The sequence below is a fragment of the Mercenaria mercenaria genome, chromosome 2 (assembly GCF_021730395.1).
Source record: "Mercenaria mercenaria strain notata chromosome 2, MADL_Memer_1, whole genome shotgun sequence".
NCBI classification, from domain to species: Eukaryota; Metazoa; Mollusca; class Bivalvia; order Venerida; family Veneridae; genus Mercenaria; species Mercenaria mercenaria.
This window is the reverse complement of record NC_069362.1, coordinates 86,833,954-86,848,593: the sequence shown is the minus strand read 5'-3', so window position 1 is coordinate 86,848,593 and position 14,640 is coordinate 86,833,954. Positions and strand designations below refer to the sequence as shown.

At 35.5% G+C, this 14,640-nt stretch overlaps 1 protein-coding gene across 2 annotated transcripts in view; it reads right to left on the bottom strand.

Annotated features, from left to right (window-relative positions):
- Positions 1-14,640, bottom strand: part of LOC123564504 (eukaryotic translation initiation factor 3 subunit L-like) — a 42,676-nt gene that overhangs the window by 13,400 nt on the left and 14,636 nt on the right. For both annotated transcript variants that reach the window (XM_045358144.2, XM_045358143.2), the window contains 6 exons: positions 8,720-8,780; positions 7,990-8,143; positions 6,768-6,847; positions 5,546-5,607; positions 4,070-4,139; positions 3,424-3,497 (listed from right to left, as the gene is read on the bottom strand). In XM_045358144.2, the coding sequence (XP_045214079.1) occupies positions 3,424-3,497; positions 4,070-4,139; positions 5,546-5,607; positions 6,768-6,847; positions 7,990-8,143; positions 8,720-8,780 (501 nt within the window). The remainder of the gene's footprint in view (positions 1-3,423; positions 3,498-4,069; positions 4,140-5,545; positions 5,608-6,767; positions 6,848-7,989; positions 8,144-8,719; positions 8,781-14,640) is intronic.

The window sequence follows — 14,640 nt, the reverse complement described above, 5'->3', positions numbered from 1 at the left end:
GAAGTCTACCAAATCTATCTCACAACAATATCCACTTGACCAAAACAAAATTTGAAACAAGAGGAACATGATGGTCCTGAATCGCTAACCTGTCCCCAGGTGACCCAGTTTTGAACTGAGTATGACATCGTTTTTTCTATTATTTGACATAGTGACCTAGTTTTTGAGCTCATGTGACCCAGTTTTGAACTTGACCTAGATATCATCAAGATAAAACTTCTGACCAATTTTCATGCAGATCCATTGAAAAATATTGCCTTTAGAGAGGTCAAAAGGTTTTTCTATTATTTGACCTACTGACTTAGTTTTTGAAGGCACGTGACCCAGTTTCGAACCTGACCTAGATATCATCAAGGTGAACATTCTAACTTTCATGAAGATCCATTGAAAAGTATGGCCTCTAGAGAGGTCACAAAGTTTTTCTATTTTTAGACCTACTGACCTAGTTTTGAAAGCACGTGACCCAGTTTCGAACTTGACCTAGATATCATCAAGATGAACATTCAGACCAGCTTTCAAACAGATCCCATGAAAAAATATGGCCTCTAGAGAGGTCACAAGGTTTTTTTTTATTATTTGACCTACTGACCTAGTTTTTGAAGGCACGCGACCCAGTTTCAAATTTGACCTAGATATCATCAAGTTGAACATTCTGACTAACTTTCATGAAGATTCATTGAAAAGTATGGCCTCTAGGGAGGTCACAAGGTTTTTCTATTTTTAGATGTACTGACCTAGTTTTGGACCGCACGTGACCCAGTTTTGTCTTGACCTAGATATCATCATGGTGAACATTCTGACCAATTTTCAAAAGATCCCATGAAAAATGTGACCTCTAGAGTGGTCACAAGCAAAAATTTATGCACGGACGGACGGACGACGGACGCTGCGCAATCACAAACGCTCACCTTGTCACTTTTTGACAGGTGAGCTAAAAACAGCAAGATTTTGTTTTGTTTTTGTTGATCTCAAAAGCAAACTAGAGCTGCTTTTGAGAAAAGCGTATGTCTCCCACAACTGCCTAATCATTTGAATAGTGAACAAGAGGACCATGATGGTCCTGAATTGCTCACCTTTTCCCACATGACCCAGTTTTGAGTATGACGTTTTTTCTTTTATCTGACACAGTGACCTAGTTTTTGAGCTCATGTGACCGAGTTTTGAACTTGACCTAGATATTATCAAGATAAAAATTCTGACCAATTTTCATGAAGATCCATTGAAAAATATGGTCTCTAGACAGGTCACAAGGTTTTTCTATTATTTGATCTATTGACCTAGTTTTCAAAGGTATGTGACCCTGTTTTGAACTTTCCCTAGATATCATCAAGGTGAACATTCTCACTAATTTTCATGAAGATCTCATGAAAAATATGGCCTCTAGAGAGGTCACAAGGTTTTTCCATTTTTATCCCTACTGGCCTAGTTTTTGACCCAGTTTCGAAACTGACCTAGATATCATCAAGGTGAACATTCAGATCAATTTTCATGAAGATCCATTGAAAAATATGGCCTCTAGAGAGGTCAAAAGATTTTAATAATTTTAGACCTACTGACCTATGACCCATGACCTAGTTTTTGACCCCAGTTGACCCAGTTTCAAACTTGACCTAGATATTATCAAGATGAACAATTAGACCAACTTTCATACAGATCCCATGAAAAGTATGGCCTCTAGAGAGGTCACAAGGTTTTTTTTATTATTTGACCTACTGACCTAGTTTTTTAAGGCACGTGACCCAGTTTCAAACTTGACCTAGATATCATCAAGGTGAACATTCTGACCAATTTTTATGGAGATCCATTCACAAGTATGGCCTCTAGAGAGGTCACAAGGTTTTCTATTTTTAGACCTACTGACCTAGTTTTTGACCGCACATGACCCTGTTTCTAACTTGACCTAGATATCATCAAGATGAACATTCAGACCAATTTTCATACAGATCCCATGAAAAATATGGCCTTTAGAGAGGCCACAAGGTTTTTCTATTATTTGACCTACTGACCTAGTTTTTGAAGGCACGTGACCCACTTTCGAACTTTACCTAGATATCATCAAGATGACCATTCAGACCAGCTTTCATACAGATCCCATGAAAAATATGGCCTCTAGAGAGGTCGCAAGGTTTTTCTATTATTTGACCTACTGACCTTGTTTTTGAAGGCATGTGACCCACTTTTGAAGTTGACCTAGATATCATCAAGGTAAACATTCTGACCAATTTTCATGAAGATCTCATGAAATATATGGCCTCTAGAGAGGTCACAAGGTTTTTCTATTTTTATACCTACTGACCTAGTTTCTGACCGCACGTGACCCAGTTTCAAACTTGACCTAGATATCATCAAGATGAACATTCAGACCAACTTTCATACAGATCCCATGAAAAATATGGCCTTTAGAGAGGTCACAAGGTTTTTCTATTATTTGACCTACTGACCTAGTTTTTGACGGCACGTGACCCAGTTTCCAACTTGACCTAGATATCATCAAGGTGTACATTCTGACCAATTTTCATGAAGATCTTGTGAAATATATGGCCTCTAGAGAGGTCACAAGGTTTTTCTATTTTTAGACCTACTGACCTAGTTTTTGATGGCACGTGACCCAGTTTCGAACTTGACCTAGATATCATCAAGATGAACATTCTGACCAAAGATCCCATGAAAAATGTGACCTCTAGAGTGGTCACAAGCAAAAGTTTACGGATGCACGCACGGACGGACGACGGACACCGCGCGATCACAAAAGCTTACCTTGTCACTTTGTGACAGGTGAGCTAAAAAAAGTACACTTCAGGAGTGTTTTGGTTCAGAAAAGTACACTTCAGGAGTAAGTTTTGGTTCAGTAATTTTAGGGCCACTCGGTTCAGTAAGTTTTGGTTTAGTGATTCAAGGGCCACTCTGTTCAGTAATTTTTGGTTTTATGAGTCAAGGGCCACTCGGTTCAGTAATTCAAGGGCCATAATTCCAAATTGGCTAGTTATTGAACTTGGCCGAGGACTTATTGGCAAACACATTTTGTTCAAGTTTGGTGAAGATTGCATGGGAAATGTTCAACTTAGAGTGCGGACAAGATTTGTGACAGACAGACACACGGACAGACTGACAGGAGTAAATCGATATGTCTCCCACCACAGTTGTGTGGGAGACATAATTAACACAAATTTAGGTCAAATGGTGGCAACTGTGCAGCTTTTGGAGGTTCCTCCAAGCATTCTTTCAGGCAGGCAATCACCTGCATAGAACCACTGACCTGTAAACAAACTGGACGGTTATTTACCATGAATTCTACACCCCAAACAAGACTTCAAATCCACAGCGGTCAGTGCAAGTGGACAGCAACCTTAACCACTCTGCCACAGAGGCCCAAACACAGTAACAGTTTTTGTTATTGCATTCACAGATAGTAATTATCTTTACCTGGTAGATGAATTCATCTATAATGTCCCACAGCCACTGGTTTGGTAACTGCAAGCCTACTGGCTCATCTGCATCTGGAATATATATAGTCATTCCTATCAATCTATTTGTACAGCACACAGAACCCTTAACAGATGTATGTTTTGTCATATTTGTTAAATTCTTTGGGTAATTTCTGACAAGGCAAAACAGTACTTTAAGGAATAAATGCGATGCTTTCAGGAGAAATAAATAAAGATAAAGACAGTCTACCAGGTTTACCATCACACCGACACAATAACAGGTCACATGGTGCCTTGAAGCTTTAGATGGTGGAGGAAGACCCCGGAAGCAGCTTTGTGCATTATTTCTGGCACTGATGTGCACCTGGGTCAAACCACCAACCTCCTCTATACTAGCTGGATGGCTTTCTAACAGGAAATAATTATTTACCAAGAGCATGGTTTCAAACCTACAGCAGTGAAGGGCAATTCATTCACTCAGACACAGCTGCCACCATGAGTCAAAGCTGGATTTGTTCAGATGTGATAAATACATCATTTCTATGGGTACGCATACAGGAATGATGTCTCAATATGTCTACTATATAAATATTATAATTAACTTGAACTAAGCACAGAGAAGATAATATATCACAAAGACTCACTGAGTATATAGTTGAACAGGTTACAATAGTTGTAGTATGACTCAAACTGCTGATCCAAGGTGGGTCCAGACTGAAACAGATAATTACTTTTATACTTAATTTACACCAAATCAACCATGCCATGCATATAAAATACATCATGTCTCAAACATTTTCGCTATGACATTTCTATTTTAACCGATGTACCACCAGAGCTTAAAAGTTTTCTTTGTAAGTTTCTGTTGATTCTCTGATTGAACAATTTATGAAAATAATTTATTTAAGATACAAGAGACCCAATTGTGTTAAGAGTCAAACAAACACAATTTAGGCCATGTGGTGACTTTTCTAGCTTCTGATGGTGGATGAAGACCACTGACTTTCTGTAAGCCAACTTGATGGCTTCCTCACATGAAGAATTCTTCACACTATAAGAGGTTTCAAACCCACACTGGGGCAAGAGCTTTGAAGTGTGATATATAAACATTCTGTCAAACACTTTGCTCATCAGAGAAGAACTTAGACCTTTCACCTTGCTTCTGACTAAATCTGGTCAAAATCCATCACACAATTCATTAAAAAAACTATTTAAAGTGTTTCCTATTTTTTGCTGTTTAATACCACCCTAGAAATGCATAGCCATTGAACAAACTTCAGCGAAGTCCAACCAAAGATGCTACACATAAAGTTTGGTCAATCAAGAGGTTCATGGGAAGAGGTTGCTTAAATGTTCTGTATCTAGCTCTGGCAGTCCCTAAAAAGGACGAAGAACCATTTGAACAAAAGTAAGGTCTATCCATGGATGCTTCAGATGCTGTTTGGTAAAGATCCATCAAGTGGTTAAGAAGAGAAGTTGTTTAAATGTTGGGTTTTTTTTTCTGTTTTTATCTCAGATGGCCATTAATGGGACCACGTAGCACCATTTGAAAAAACTTGACAGAGATCTATACAATCATGCTACAGACCAAGATTGGTGAAGATCAATCAAATGGTTCATGAGAAGAAGTTGTTTGAAGTTTTTCTATTTATAGCTTTGGCTCCATTTAAAAGGGGCCAGGTAAAACCATTTGTAAATGTACTTTTATGTATAAATGTAATATCTGCCTATACCAATTTTAAAACTGAATTTGGATATAATATACATTACCATCATCATCATATAAATTCATTACATGACTCTTTAAATCAATATCTAATCCATAGTTAGCACTAGTTGCCAGTCTACAGTCTCCACTGACCCCTAAAAGGTCAAGGGGAACAATTTGAACAAACTTATTACAGGTCTATGGCCAATGGTTTCAGAGGAGACAATTAAGTAAAAATGTTGAGGCAGGACGCAGGACTATGAGGTAAGAAGATAGACCATTCGCCTATACTGATAGCTCACCGTGAACAAAGTTCAAGTGAGCTAACAAAGAAACACATTCTTTCATCATATTGGCAGACTTCTGGTTAAAATGATTATCAAATGCAGAATTATATAAGTATATTACTTACAGAGACCCTAGCATATATGTGTCTGTAGTACAGCTCCTTGTACAAATTCAGGAAAACAGGATCTACAAGAAAATAAACACACACTTAAATCATCTAAATAATGAATATAATGCACCTGTCTGAAGCAGACACTGCTGAAAAGACCAGAAGAACTTTGATGAACACAAACCCTGCCATTCTAGTGGTGTTTGCTCTTGGGAGGTATCCTCTATACTACACTATACTATACTATGATAGATATAACTTTTATCCCTTAAGACAAGAGTAATAAAGGTTCTATTCAATCAGTACAGATAATGCAGAAAATATCACTTTACATCAAAATGTAATCTTAAAGGTACTGGCCTCCAGATCGTACCACAACAAAAAAACTAAGTTTTCAGGTATTAGTAAATTAATGCTATATTTGTTAAGAAAGCTTTGAAACTTAATTACTGATAGACTAATATGATTATATGTTATGGAAACACATGAGAATTAGTTGTTTTTAGTAATTTTTACACTGAAAATTAAAAAGCGTTTGTAATGCTTTACAAGGTAAACTGCCTTAATTATAAATATCTATAATTCAGCCAAAATAGTTGTCAGAGTCATGTACTCTTGCCTACAGATTGAAATCATGATGATAAACAAGTGTTTAAAGTTTAAAAGCAATATGTCAAATAGTTTTGACAAAACATGGACTTGTATGAAAACAGAAAAAATTTCCAAGTCCAAAAAGGGCCATAATTCAGCCAAAACAGATGACAGAGTTATGTACTCTTTCCTACAGATAGAGACTATTATACTGAACAAGTGATAAAAGTTTCAAAGCCATATGTCAAACACTTTACACAAAATATGAACTGGTACGAAAAACTTAACCGAGATTTTTAAGTCAAAAGGGGCCATAATTCATCCAAAATCCTTGATGGAGTTATGTACTCTTGCCTATAACTGGACATGGTGATGGTAAACAAGTGTTGAAAGTTTCGAAGCTTTATCTCAAAAGACTTTGTCAAAATATGAACTGGTACGAAAATCTTAACCAAGGTGTGATGCCGACGCCGTGGTGAGTAGGGTAGCTCTACTTATTCTTCGAATAGTCGAGCTAAAAACTTGTATTCTAATGTTCATAATATCACCAAACTTCAATTTTAAAGAATGATCATTTTTTAGCCAAATCTGGGGGTCAGTGCCTTTAAGGAACTTAAGATAAGGCTTTGAAGTAAGAAACTGTTACCATGTTGCACGATCGGTGCAACTACTTCTGCATCTGGCCATGGATTGGTCTTGAAAAATCTTTCTGTTAGTTTGCTAAATCTGAAAAAATATTACAACTTTCTTGATGTTTCAAAATCCTCAGGTTTACTACAGCATGTAGGTTTGCTATAAATATATTGTATGTCTCCATTTAAAGTTGATGTGTTTTCTTAGAAGCTCAAGAAATTCAACAAGAGCACCGCCTGCAGGTGCCATCGCTCGTCTGCAAGTGCTGGACAATATGTAAGAAAAGAGTTATAGTTCAGATTTTCTAAATACAAAAAGGGTCATAATTATGACAAAATGCAGGTTAGAGTTATGGTTCTTGGCCTACATAGTCCCCTAATGATGATAAACAGGTGTGCTAAGTTCAAAGCTGTAGCTCTTATAGTTTTTGAGAAAATATGACCTAAACAAAAAATTTAAACAAGAAATTCAATTTTTTTTTAGGTACAAAAAGGGCCATAATTCTGACAAAATGCTGGTTAAGAGTTATGGTTCTTGACCTACAGAGTCCCCAAATGATTATAAACAAGTGTGCAAAGTTTCAAGGATGTAACTAGTTTTTGAGAAAAGGTGGACCTAAACAAAAAATTTAACCAAGAAACTCAAATTTTCAAGGGCCATAACTCTGACAAAATGTGTATCATTTTTATCAGAGTTATGGTTCTTGGCCTACACAGTTCCCTAATGATGATAAATAAGGGTGCAAAGGTTCAAAACTGTAGTTCTTATAGTTTCTGAGAAAAGGTGGACCTAAACAAAATTTTTAATCAATGCTGACAATCAAGTGACAACAATACTTCATAGATTTTTTTCAAAAATCAGACAAGCTAAAAAAATTTACAGTCAGTATGTTCAGATGTGTGTCATGAATCATCGATACATTTAAATTAAATCGAAATGAAATGTGTAAGACATGGCAGCACTGGTCTAGCAGGTAATGAGTTAGCCTACTGTATGTGTGAACTTGGATCACATTCATGCCTTCTCATATGGGATCAGTACTAGTTTTTCCAGGAAGCAGAATCAAGAATGATTTCACTAAGCTTCAATGAATCTCCACACACTTGAAACAAAATCAGTTAGTATAAACTAGGGCATAAAAAGTTTTTCTATTCTCTGAACTGCAGTATTAAAGTGCTAACAAAAGTCTGATATTTTTAAAATTTGTTTTAAGACAACTGTGATGACGTTATTACCCATTCTCATAGGCATCCTGAATACCATAAACATTTTGTTCCTTGACACATTTCCTAAAGTAAGTCAGGAAGTTCTTGATAACGTCAGGAACAATAAATGTGGACTGTGTTGTCTGGAACTGTCTCTCATACTCCATGTCCTGACGCGGGTCCCCTGCAAAATATAACTCTGTAATATGTAAATACAGTCTTTTACTACCTACAATGAAATATCTCCATTTAAAATTCAAGCTGTTTCCTTTTATCTATATTTTTTACTTGGGCAACTTTTTACTTTGTATTTATAAATTACTAATCCATAGTTCCTTATATTTGAGTACTAACAAGTTAAATGAGTGACTGTAATCTAAATGCAAGTGTTTGCAATATATTAAACTGCAGACAACATACTGGTTCTTCACCGATTTCCCATGTCAAAATCAAGTCCTGTAATGCTTTTTAAACAAGATAAAATTGTATTCTAATAGGTGACATTCATAACTGCCCAACAGTACAGATTTCTTTCGGAATTTCAGTGACTGCACAAAATTACATATATATAAAGGGAGTTAATTGGTAATATAAAATTTCACAACATTGTCTAATATGATGTCTTCATGTTCGAGTTCATAAGAAATTATCAACAGTAACAAACAAGAGGAAAAAGTAAATATCAAATATACTGATTATCTCATTTGTACATGCTCAAAGATGCAGCACATTATAAAGAATTGAGTAAATGTATACACACCAGTGTGCTTTTCATAGTTATAGGATGGTGCACCATATGGAGCAGCATACGGAGTAGCAAACTGAAAAGATACCACAATAAATATTTTACGTTAAACTAAACTGTATCTAAATTCTCCTGAAAATGAGAGACTGTGTTTAAATCTATGTAAGAAAGAATCAAAATGCTATTATGTTACGGAATAATTATGTTTTACTAAAAAACATGTGTTCTTAACATAACATAAAATCTTCCCATTTAATTCTAAGTTTCTTATTATCTCAACTGCAGTCTTTATCTGTCAATGACATAAAATGTTATGCTAAATATTATATTATATGAAAATTATGTTATAATACAAAATATTTGGGTTTGAATTTGAAGGCCTGAAAATATACTATTACTTTAATTAACATGAAAAATATTTTTAATTTACATTTCATTTTATACTGGTGTGAAAATACACTTAAAAATGTGATGAAATGCTTCATCATATTGAAGGGAACTAACTCTGGAGAAAATATACCAACATTATGTTGAATGTTCATGCAAAGTTATTTGAATATCCATGCATTCATGAACAAGAGTGCAAGACTTTCACAAAACTTAATCACAAGGGGCATAATCCAAGAGTGCCTGGGCCGATTTAGGTGGTCATCATACTTGGCCAAGATATTATGCCCACAAATATTGTCAGCAAGCCTGGTGAAGATCGAATGAAAACTGTCCGACTTAAGAGTGCAGACAAGGCTGAATTTACAGTTTTTTGAGTAATTCAAGGGCCATAACCCAACAGTACCTAGGACGATTTGGCTGGTTATCGAACTTGGCCGAGATATTATGCCCACAAAAATTGTCAGCAAGTCTGGTGAAGATTGGATGGAAACTGTTGAACTCAGAGAGCGCACAAGGCTAAATTCGCAGTTTTTCGAGTAATTCAAGGGCCATAATCCAAGAGTGGCTGGGGCAATTTGGCTGGTTATCAAACTTGGCCGAGATATTGTGCCCACAAACATTGTCAGCAAATTTGGTGAAGATCAGATGAAAACTATTTGACTTAGACAGCGGACAAGGCTAAATTCGCTGTTTTTTGAGTAATTCAAGGGCCATAATTCAAGAGTGCCAAAGACGATTTGGCTGGTTATCGAATCTGGCCGAGATATTATGCCCACAAACATTGTCAGCAAGTTTGATGAAGATCCGATGAAAACTGTTCGACTTAGAGAGCGGACATGCTTTGGACACCGACCGCCCATCCGCTGCCGCCGCCAAGGGTATTCACATAATACGCTCCGCTCTTTCAGAGACGGGTGTATAAAAAGAAACATACTGGACAAAAAAACTGACCTAGAATCTTCAAAGTACAACCTTGACCTTTAAGTTTGAGGTCTGGGTTTCACATGACACTTCATCTTATTATGATTCGATTTTTATTTGTTTTTGGTTTTACATTGCATCAATACAGTATAGCAGGCCAAACAGGACTAAAAATTTTGTTTTCATATCTTATATACATCAAAATACGAGGTATGAAATTAAAACTTTACCTGCTGGAATCACTGAGATACAGTGAAACCATGTCAGGCAATGGTAAGACAGTGGTCCCAAACCTTTCCACACCCAAATGATTGTCCCAGAATTACATGGGAACATTATAGAGAGCATTTGTGCCACATAACATTAAAATTCCTTGGTGGATGGAAGTGTTACAGAGGGGACACAAAATAGACTATGTGTTAAATTTTGATCTCCAAGTGTCATCTTGACCACTGAGCTGGGTGTTGCACATGACATGCCTTTAAATCCCTTGTTAAACATAATATTATGGAAAATTTGAATCATATAGTCCCCCAAACCAGTCTTTGGACTGGAAGGGGGACTAAAGAGGTTCATACATCAGCTCAGAATTCTCGAGTCACTGATTTTACTGTTACTGAACTAATTTCAAGCTAAGAATCAATGCGACTTTTAATAACAAATCGCCTTGCACCCAAAACACAAGAGTTCATCATGTCACCACTGTCAATCATCCAATCAGGTCTGTAGGCCACTGTCAATCATCCTATCAGGTCTGTAGGCCACTGTTAATCATCCAGTTAGGTCTGTAGACCACTGTCAATCATCCAGTCAGGTCTGTAGGTCACTGTCAATCATCCAGTCAGGTCTGTGGGCCGCTGTCAATCATCCAGTCAGGTCTGCAGACCACTGTCAATCATCCAATCAGGTCTGTAGGTCACTGTCAATCATCCAGTCAGGTCTGTAGGCCGCTGTTAATCATCCAGTCAGGTCTGTAGACCACTGTCAATCATCCAGTCAGGTCTGTAGACCACTGTCAATCATCCAGTCAGGTCTGTAGGCCGCTGTTAATCATCCAGTTAGGTCTGTAGACCACTGTCAATCATCCAGTCAGGTCTGTAGGCCGCTGTCAATCATCCAATCAGGTCTGTAGGCCACTGTCAATCATCCAGTCAGGTCTGTAGACCACTGTCAATCATCCAATCAGGTCTGTAGGCTTAAATATTTATTGATTGGAAACCATTTCAAAGTTTAGGTTCCTTTACAAAATTCACCATATTAACAGGCATAATTGGCTTAGAAATGGTTTATAAATCAGAAAGTGGAACAGGGTGACCCTAAGATCATCATTTTTATAGATAGGTTGCAAATGGTCAGTAGATGATCCCTTTTGTGTTTTGAGATGGGTCAGGCAAGTATCATGGCCAAACTGACCCTAAGTTTTCTAGTCAACAACTGAAGAATGCTTTGGTCTTCTTAAGATAATTACTTGTGCCTATGACAAGAACATAAACCCTGTTGTTATTTAGGTCAAAGGTCACTCCTGAAATCGAAAAAGGTTTCTGATCAATAACTAAGGGAGACTTTCTCATATGCCTAATTACATTATTGATCTTTTGTGTCAGGTCAACAATTAATGGTTTTATACTTGCCAGAGGCAATCTATATAATTGCATTAAGTTTCAAGTTTCAAGTTTATTGGCATAATCAGCAAACAATTTGCCTTTGGCCATTTACAAACAAAAACATACTATGGCAAAGACACATATACATACACAAATCATAATGGATACTTAATACATGGCTGTATACACATTATTACAATATACATTTAAGAAACAGCTAAGTTTTTCAGGGCATTTTTTCTTATTAACATGCAGTCTTTAATATATTTAGATATTTTTATCTGCAAACCTTTACTTTTTGTAGACATAAGCGAGTTAAATTTCTGTATACAAGGCCAAGATATGCTTCTAAAGTATTTTCTACGAACTGTTCTGAATTTGTCACAACATAACATAAAATGATATTCCGATTCAACTGCCTTTTGATTGCACAATATACATAGTCTATTTTCTCTTACTGTACCATTATATCTGCCACTTTCTATACAAAGGTTATGAGATGACAATCTTAATCTAGAGAAATATTTTCTCAAGTCATCATTTGTAATATTACAGAGATAATCTTCAAAAACAAAATCATTTTTATATTTACAATAGTAGTTTAGTTTTGGCATGTTATGTATGGTTTCTCTCCATTCTTGGATATGCTGGTCACGGATTCTGCGCTGTATAGTTGGGAAGTAATTTACAGTTCTATCAAAATTAAGTCTTATGTTACTAAAACCTAAATGATCAATCACAGAATGAATTCTAGTTGCCCAACAATTTGTTTGTACATGCTGGCATAGGTCATTATACATCTTAAAAGAAGGCGAGTCCCTATTTTTCATAAGTTTCAGCCAGTATTTTATTGATCTTTCCCTGCAAATTACTGATAACGGAAATCTACCCAATTCACCAAGAACAGCACTGTTTGGAGTTTGATGTTTAACACCAAGTATATATTTACAAAATCTGACATGAAGTTTATCCACACATTTAAAACTGGTACTATTATAAATCCCCCATACTTCTGAACCGTACATCAATATTGGTACCACCATTTTGTCAAACAATGAGAGTTTAGTTTTAATATCAAAATTAACTTTATCAAACAATGACAAAAGGTTATGATAGGCTCTTAGGGCTTGATCATGTAGAGCTTTTACAGCGCCTGACATATTACCAGTGTATGTGAATTTTACACCTAAGTATATGAAATTATCTACGATCTCAATTTTTTCACCATTTATGACAAAATCAGGATAGACATTTTGTTTACGCTTTTCAAAAACACATACTTTCGTTTTATCAACATTGATTTTCAAGCCCCACTTTTGTGAATACTGATAAACGCTATCAATTTGTGCCTGCAGGCTTTTAGGATCAGTGGTAAACAGTACAATATCATCAGCAAATAATATCATAAACATTGTTAACATATCAAAATCCCTGTCTGTTAACAAATTAATATGTAAGTTATCAGTAATATCATTTATAAAAAGTATGAATAAAAGGGGAGATAATGGCTCCCCTGTTTCAAACCGATAGTAACATCGAAAAATTTGGACAACTCTACAGTATTTGTCAATTTCACACAAGACTGAACAACATTATAAATACATTTAATCATACTGACCATTTTACAGCTAATTCCAGTTTGGAGTAATTTTACCCATAATGCATCATGATTAACGGTATCAAAAGCCCGTTGATAATCGATGAAAAACACACCAAAGCTTAGAACGTTTAGACAAAACTTTTTGAATAATAGTATGCAACAAAAAAATAGCATCAGCAGTAGAGCGTCCATCACGAAATCCAAACTGCGACTCATTAAAAACATTTTCTGATTCGCACCATGCGTTTATGCGATTTCTCAGTAACAGTGAAAAAATTTTACCTATAACGTTTACCAGTGTGATTCCTCTATAATTGCAGGGATTATTTGCATCACCTTTTTTATAAATAGGTACAATCACACCCTTTACCCATGAATTTGGATAAATACAGTTTTCAAATATGTAATTAAACATGGTACATAAATAAGGTGCTATATAACATTTTGTATCAATAAAGAAATCAGATACATTGTTTTCATAATCACAGCTTTTATAACGTTTTAACATAGATATTGTTTTTTCTATTTCTTCTACAGATATTGATCTATCTAACTGATCAACATTTACAGTTACATCACGTGACACATTATGATCGTTAATATCAAATTGACCTTGTGATTCATTTGAAATGTTCGAAAAATGAGAAACAAAGTCCTCGATTTTAACGTTATTAGTAGTATTACTATTGTTTTTAAATTTCTTAATATATTTCCAAAATTTACGAGGAGACGTTTTGCTCATATCTGACAGTTTAATTTTCTCTTTATTATAAAAGACTGATTTAGCTTTACGTTTAACTGCACTATAATTATACATGTTTTGAATTCAAAAACTGCACTTTATTTTCTTCAGACCTATTTGACATATACTGACGTTTAGCTGCAAAAAAGTTAGACTTTGCTCGTCTGCATTGTTCATCAAACCAAGGCGATTTTTTCTTTTTTGGTTTCGGACGGCTATTAGCAGTTCTTGCAAAACATCTGTAAGAGATATCATGAACCAAATTTGAAAACTCACTCATACACTGGTCAATATCATATTCTCCAGATAACAATCTGCTATTTATTCTATCAAACAATACAGAATTATTATCTACTTGTTCTATAAAAGAATCCTTTTTGGATATATCCCAAAAGATTTTGTCATATTCAACCGAATCATTTTGTGGTATATTCAATACAATTTTTTAATGCAAAAACAATAGGACAGTGGTCCGAGAATTCTGTTAACTCAAGAACACAAAAATCTGTTATATCTTGATAACCCTCATAGCTCGTGATTACATAATCAACTAAACTAGAAACCGGGTTATTTCTCAATATAGAATGAAAAGAACATTTTCCATCATCCTTGCGTCCATTAATAATACATATATCGTTTTCTTTACAAATATTTAACAAGTGTAAGCCAAAATTGTTGA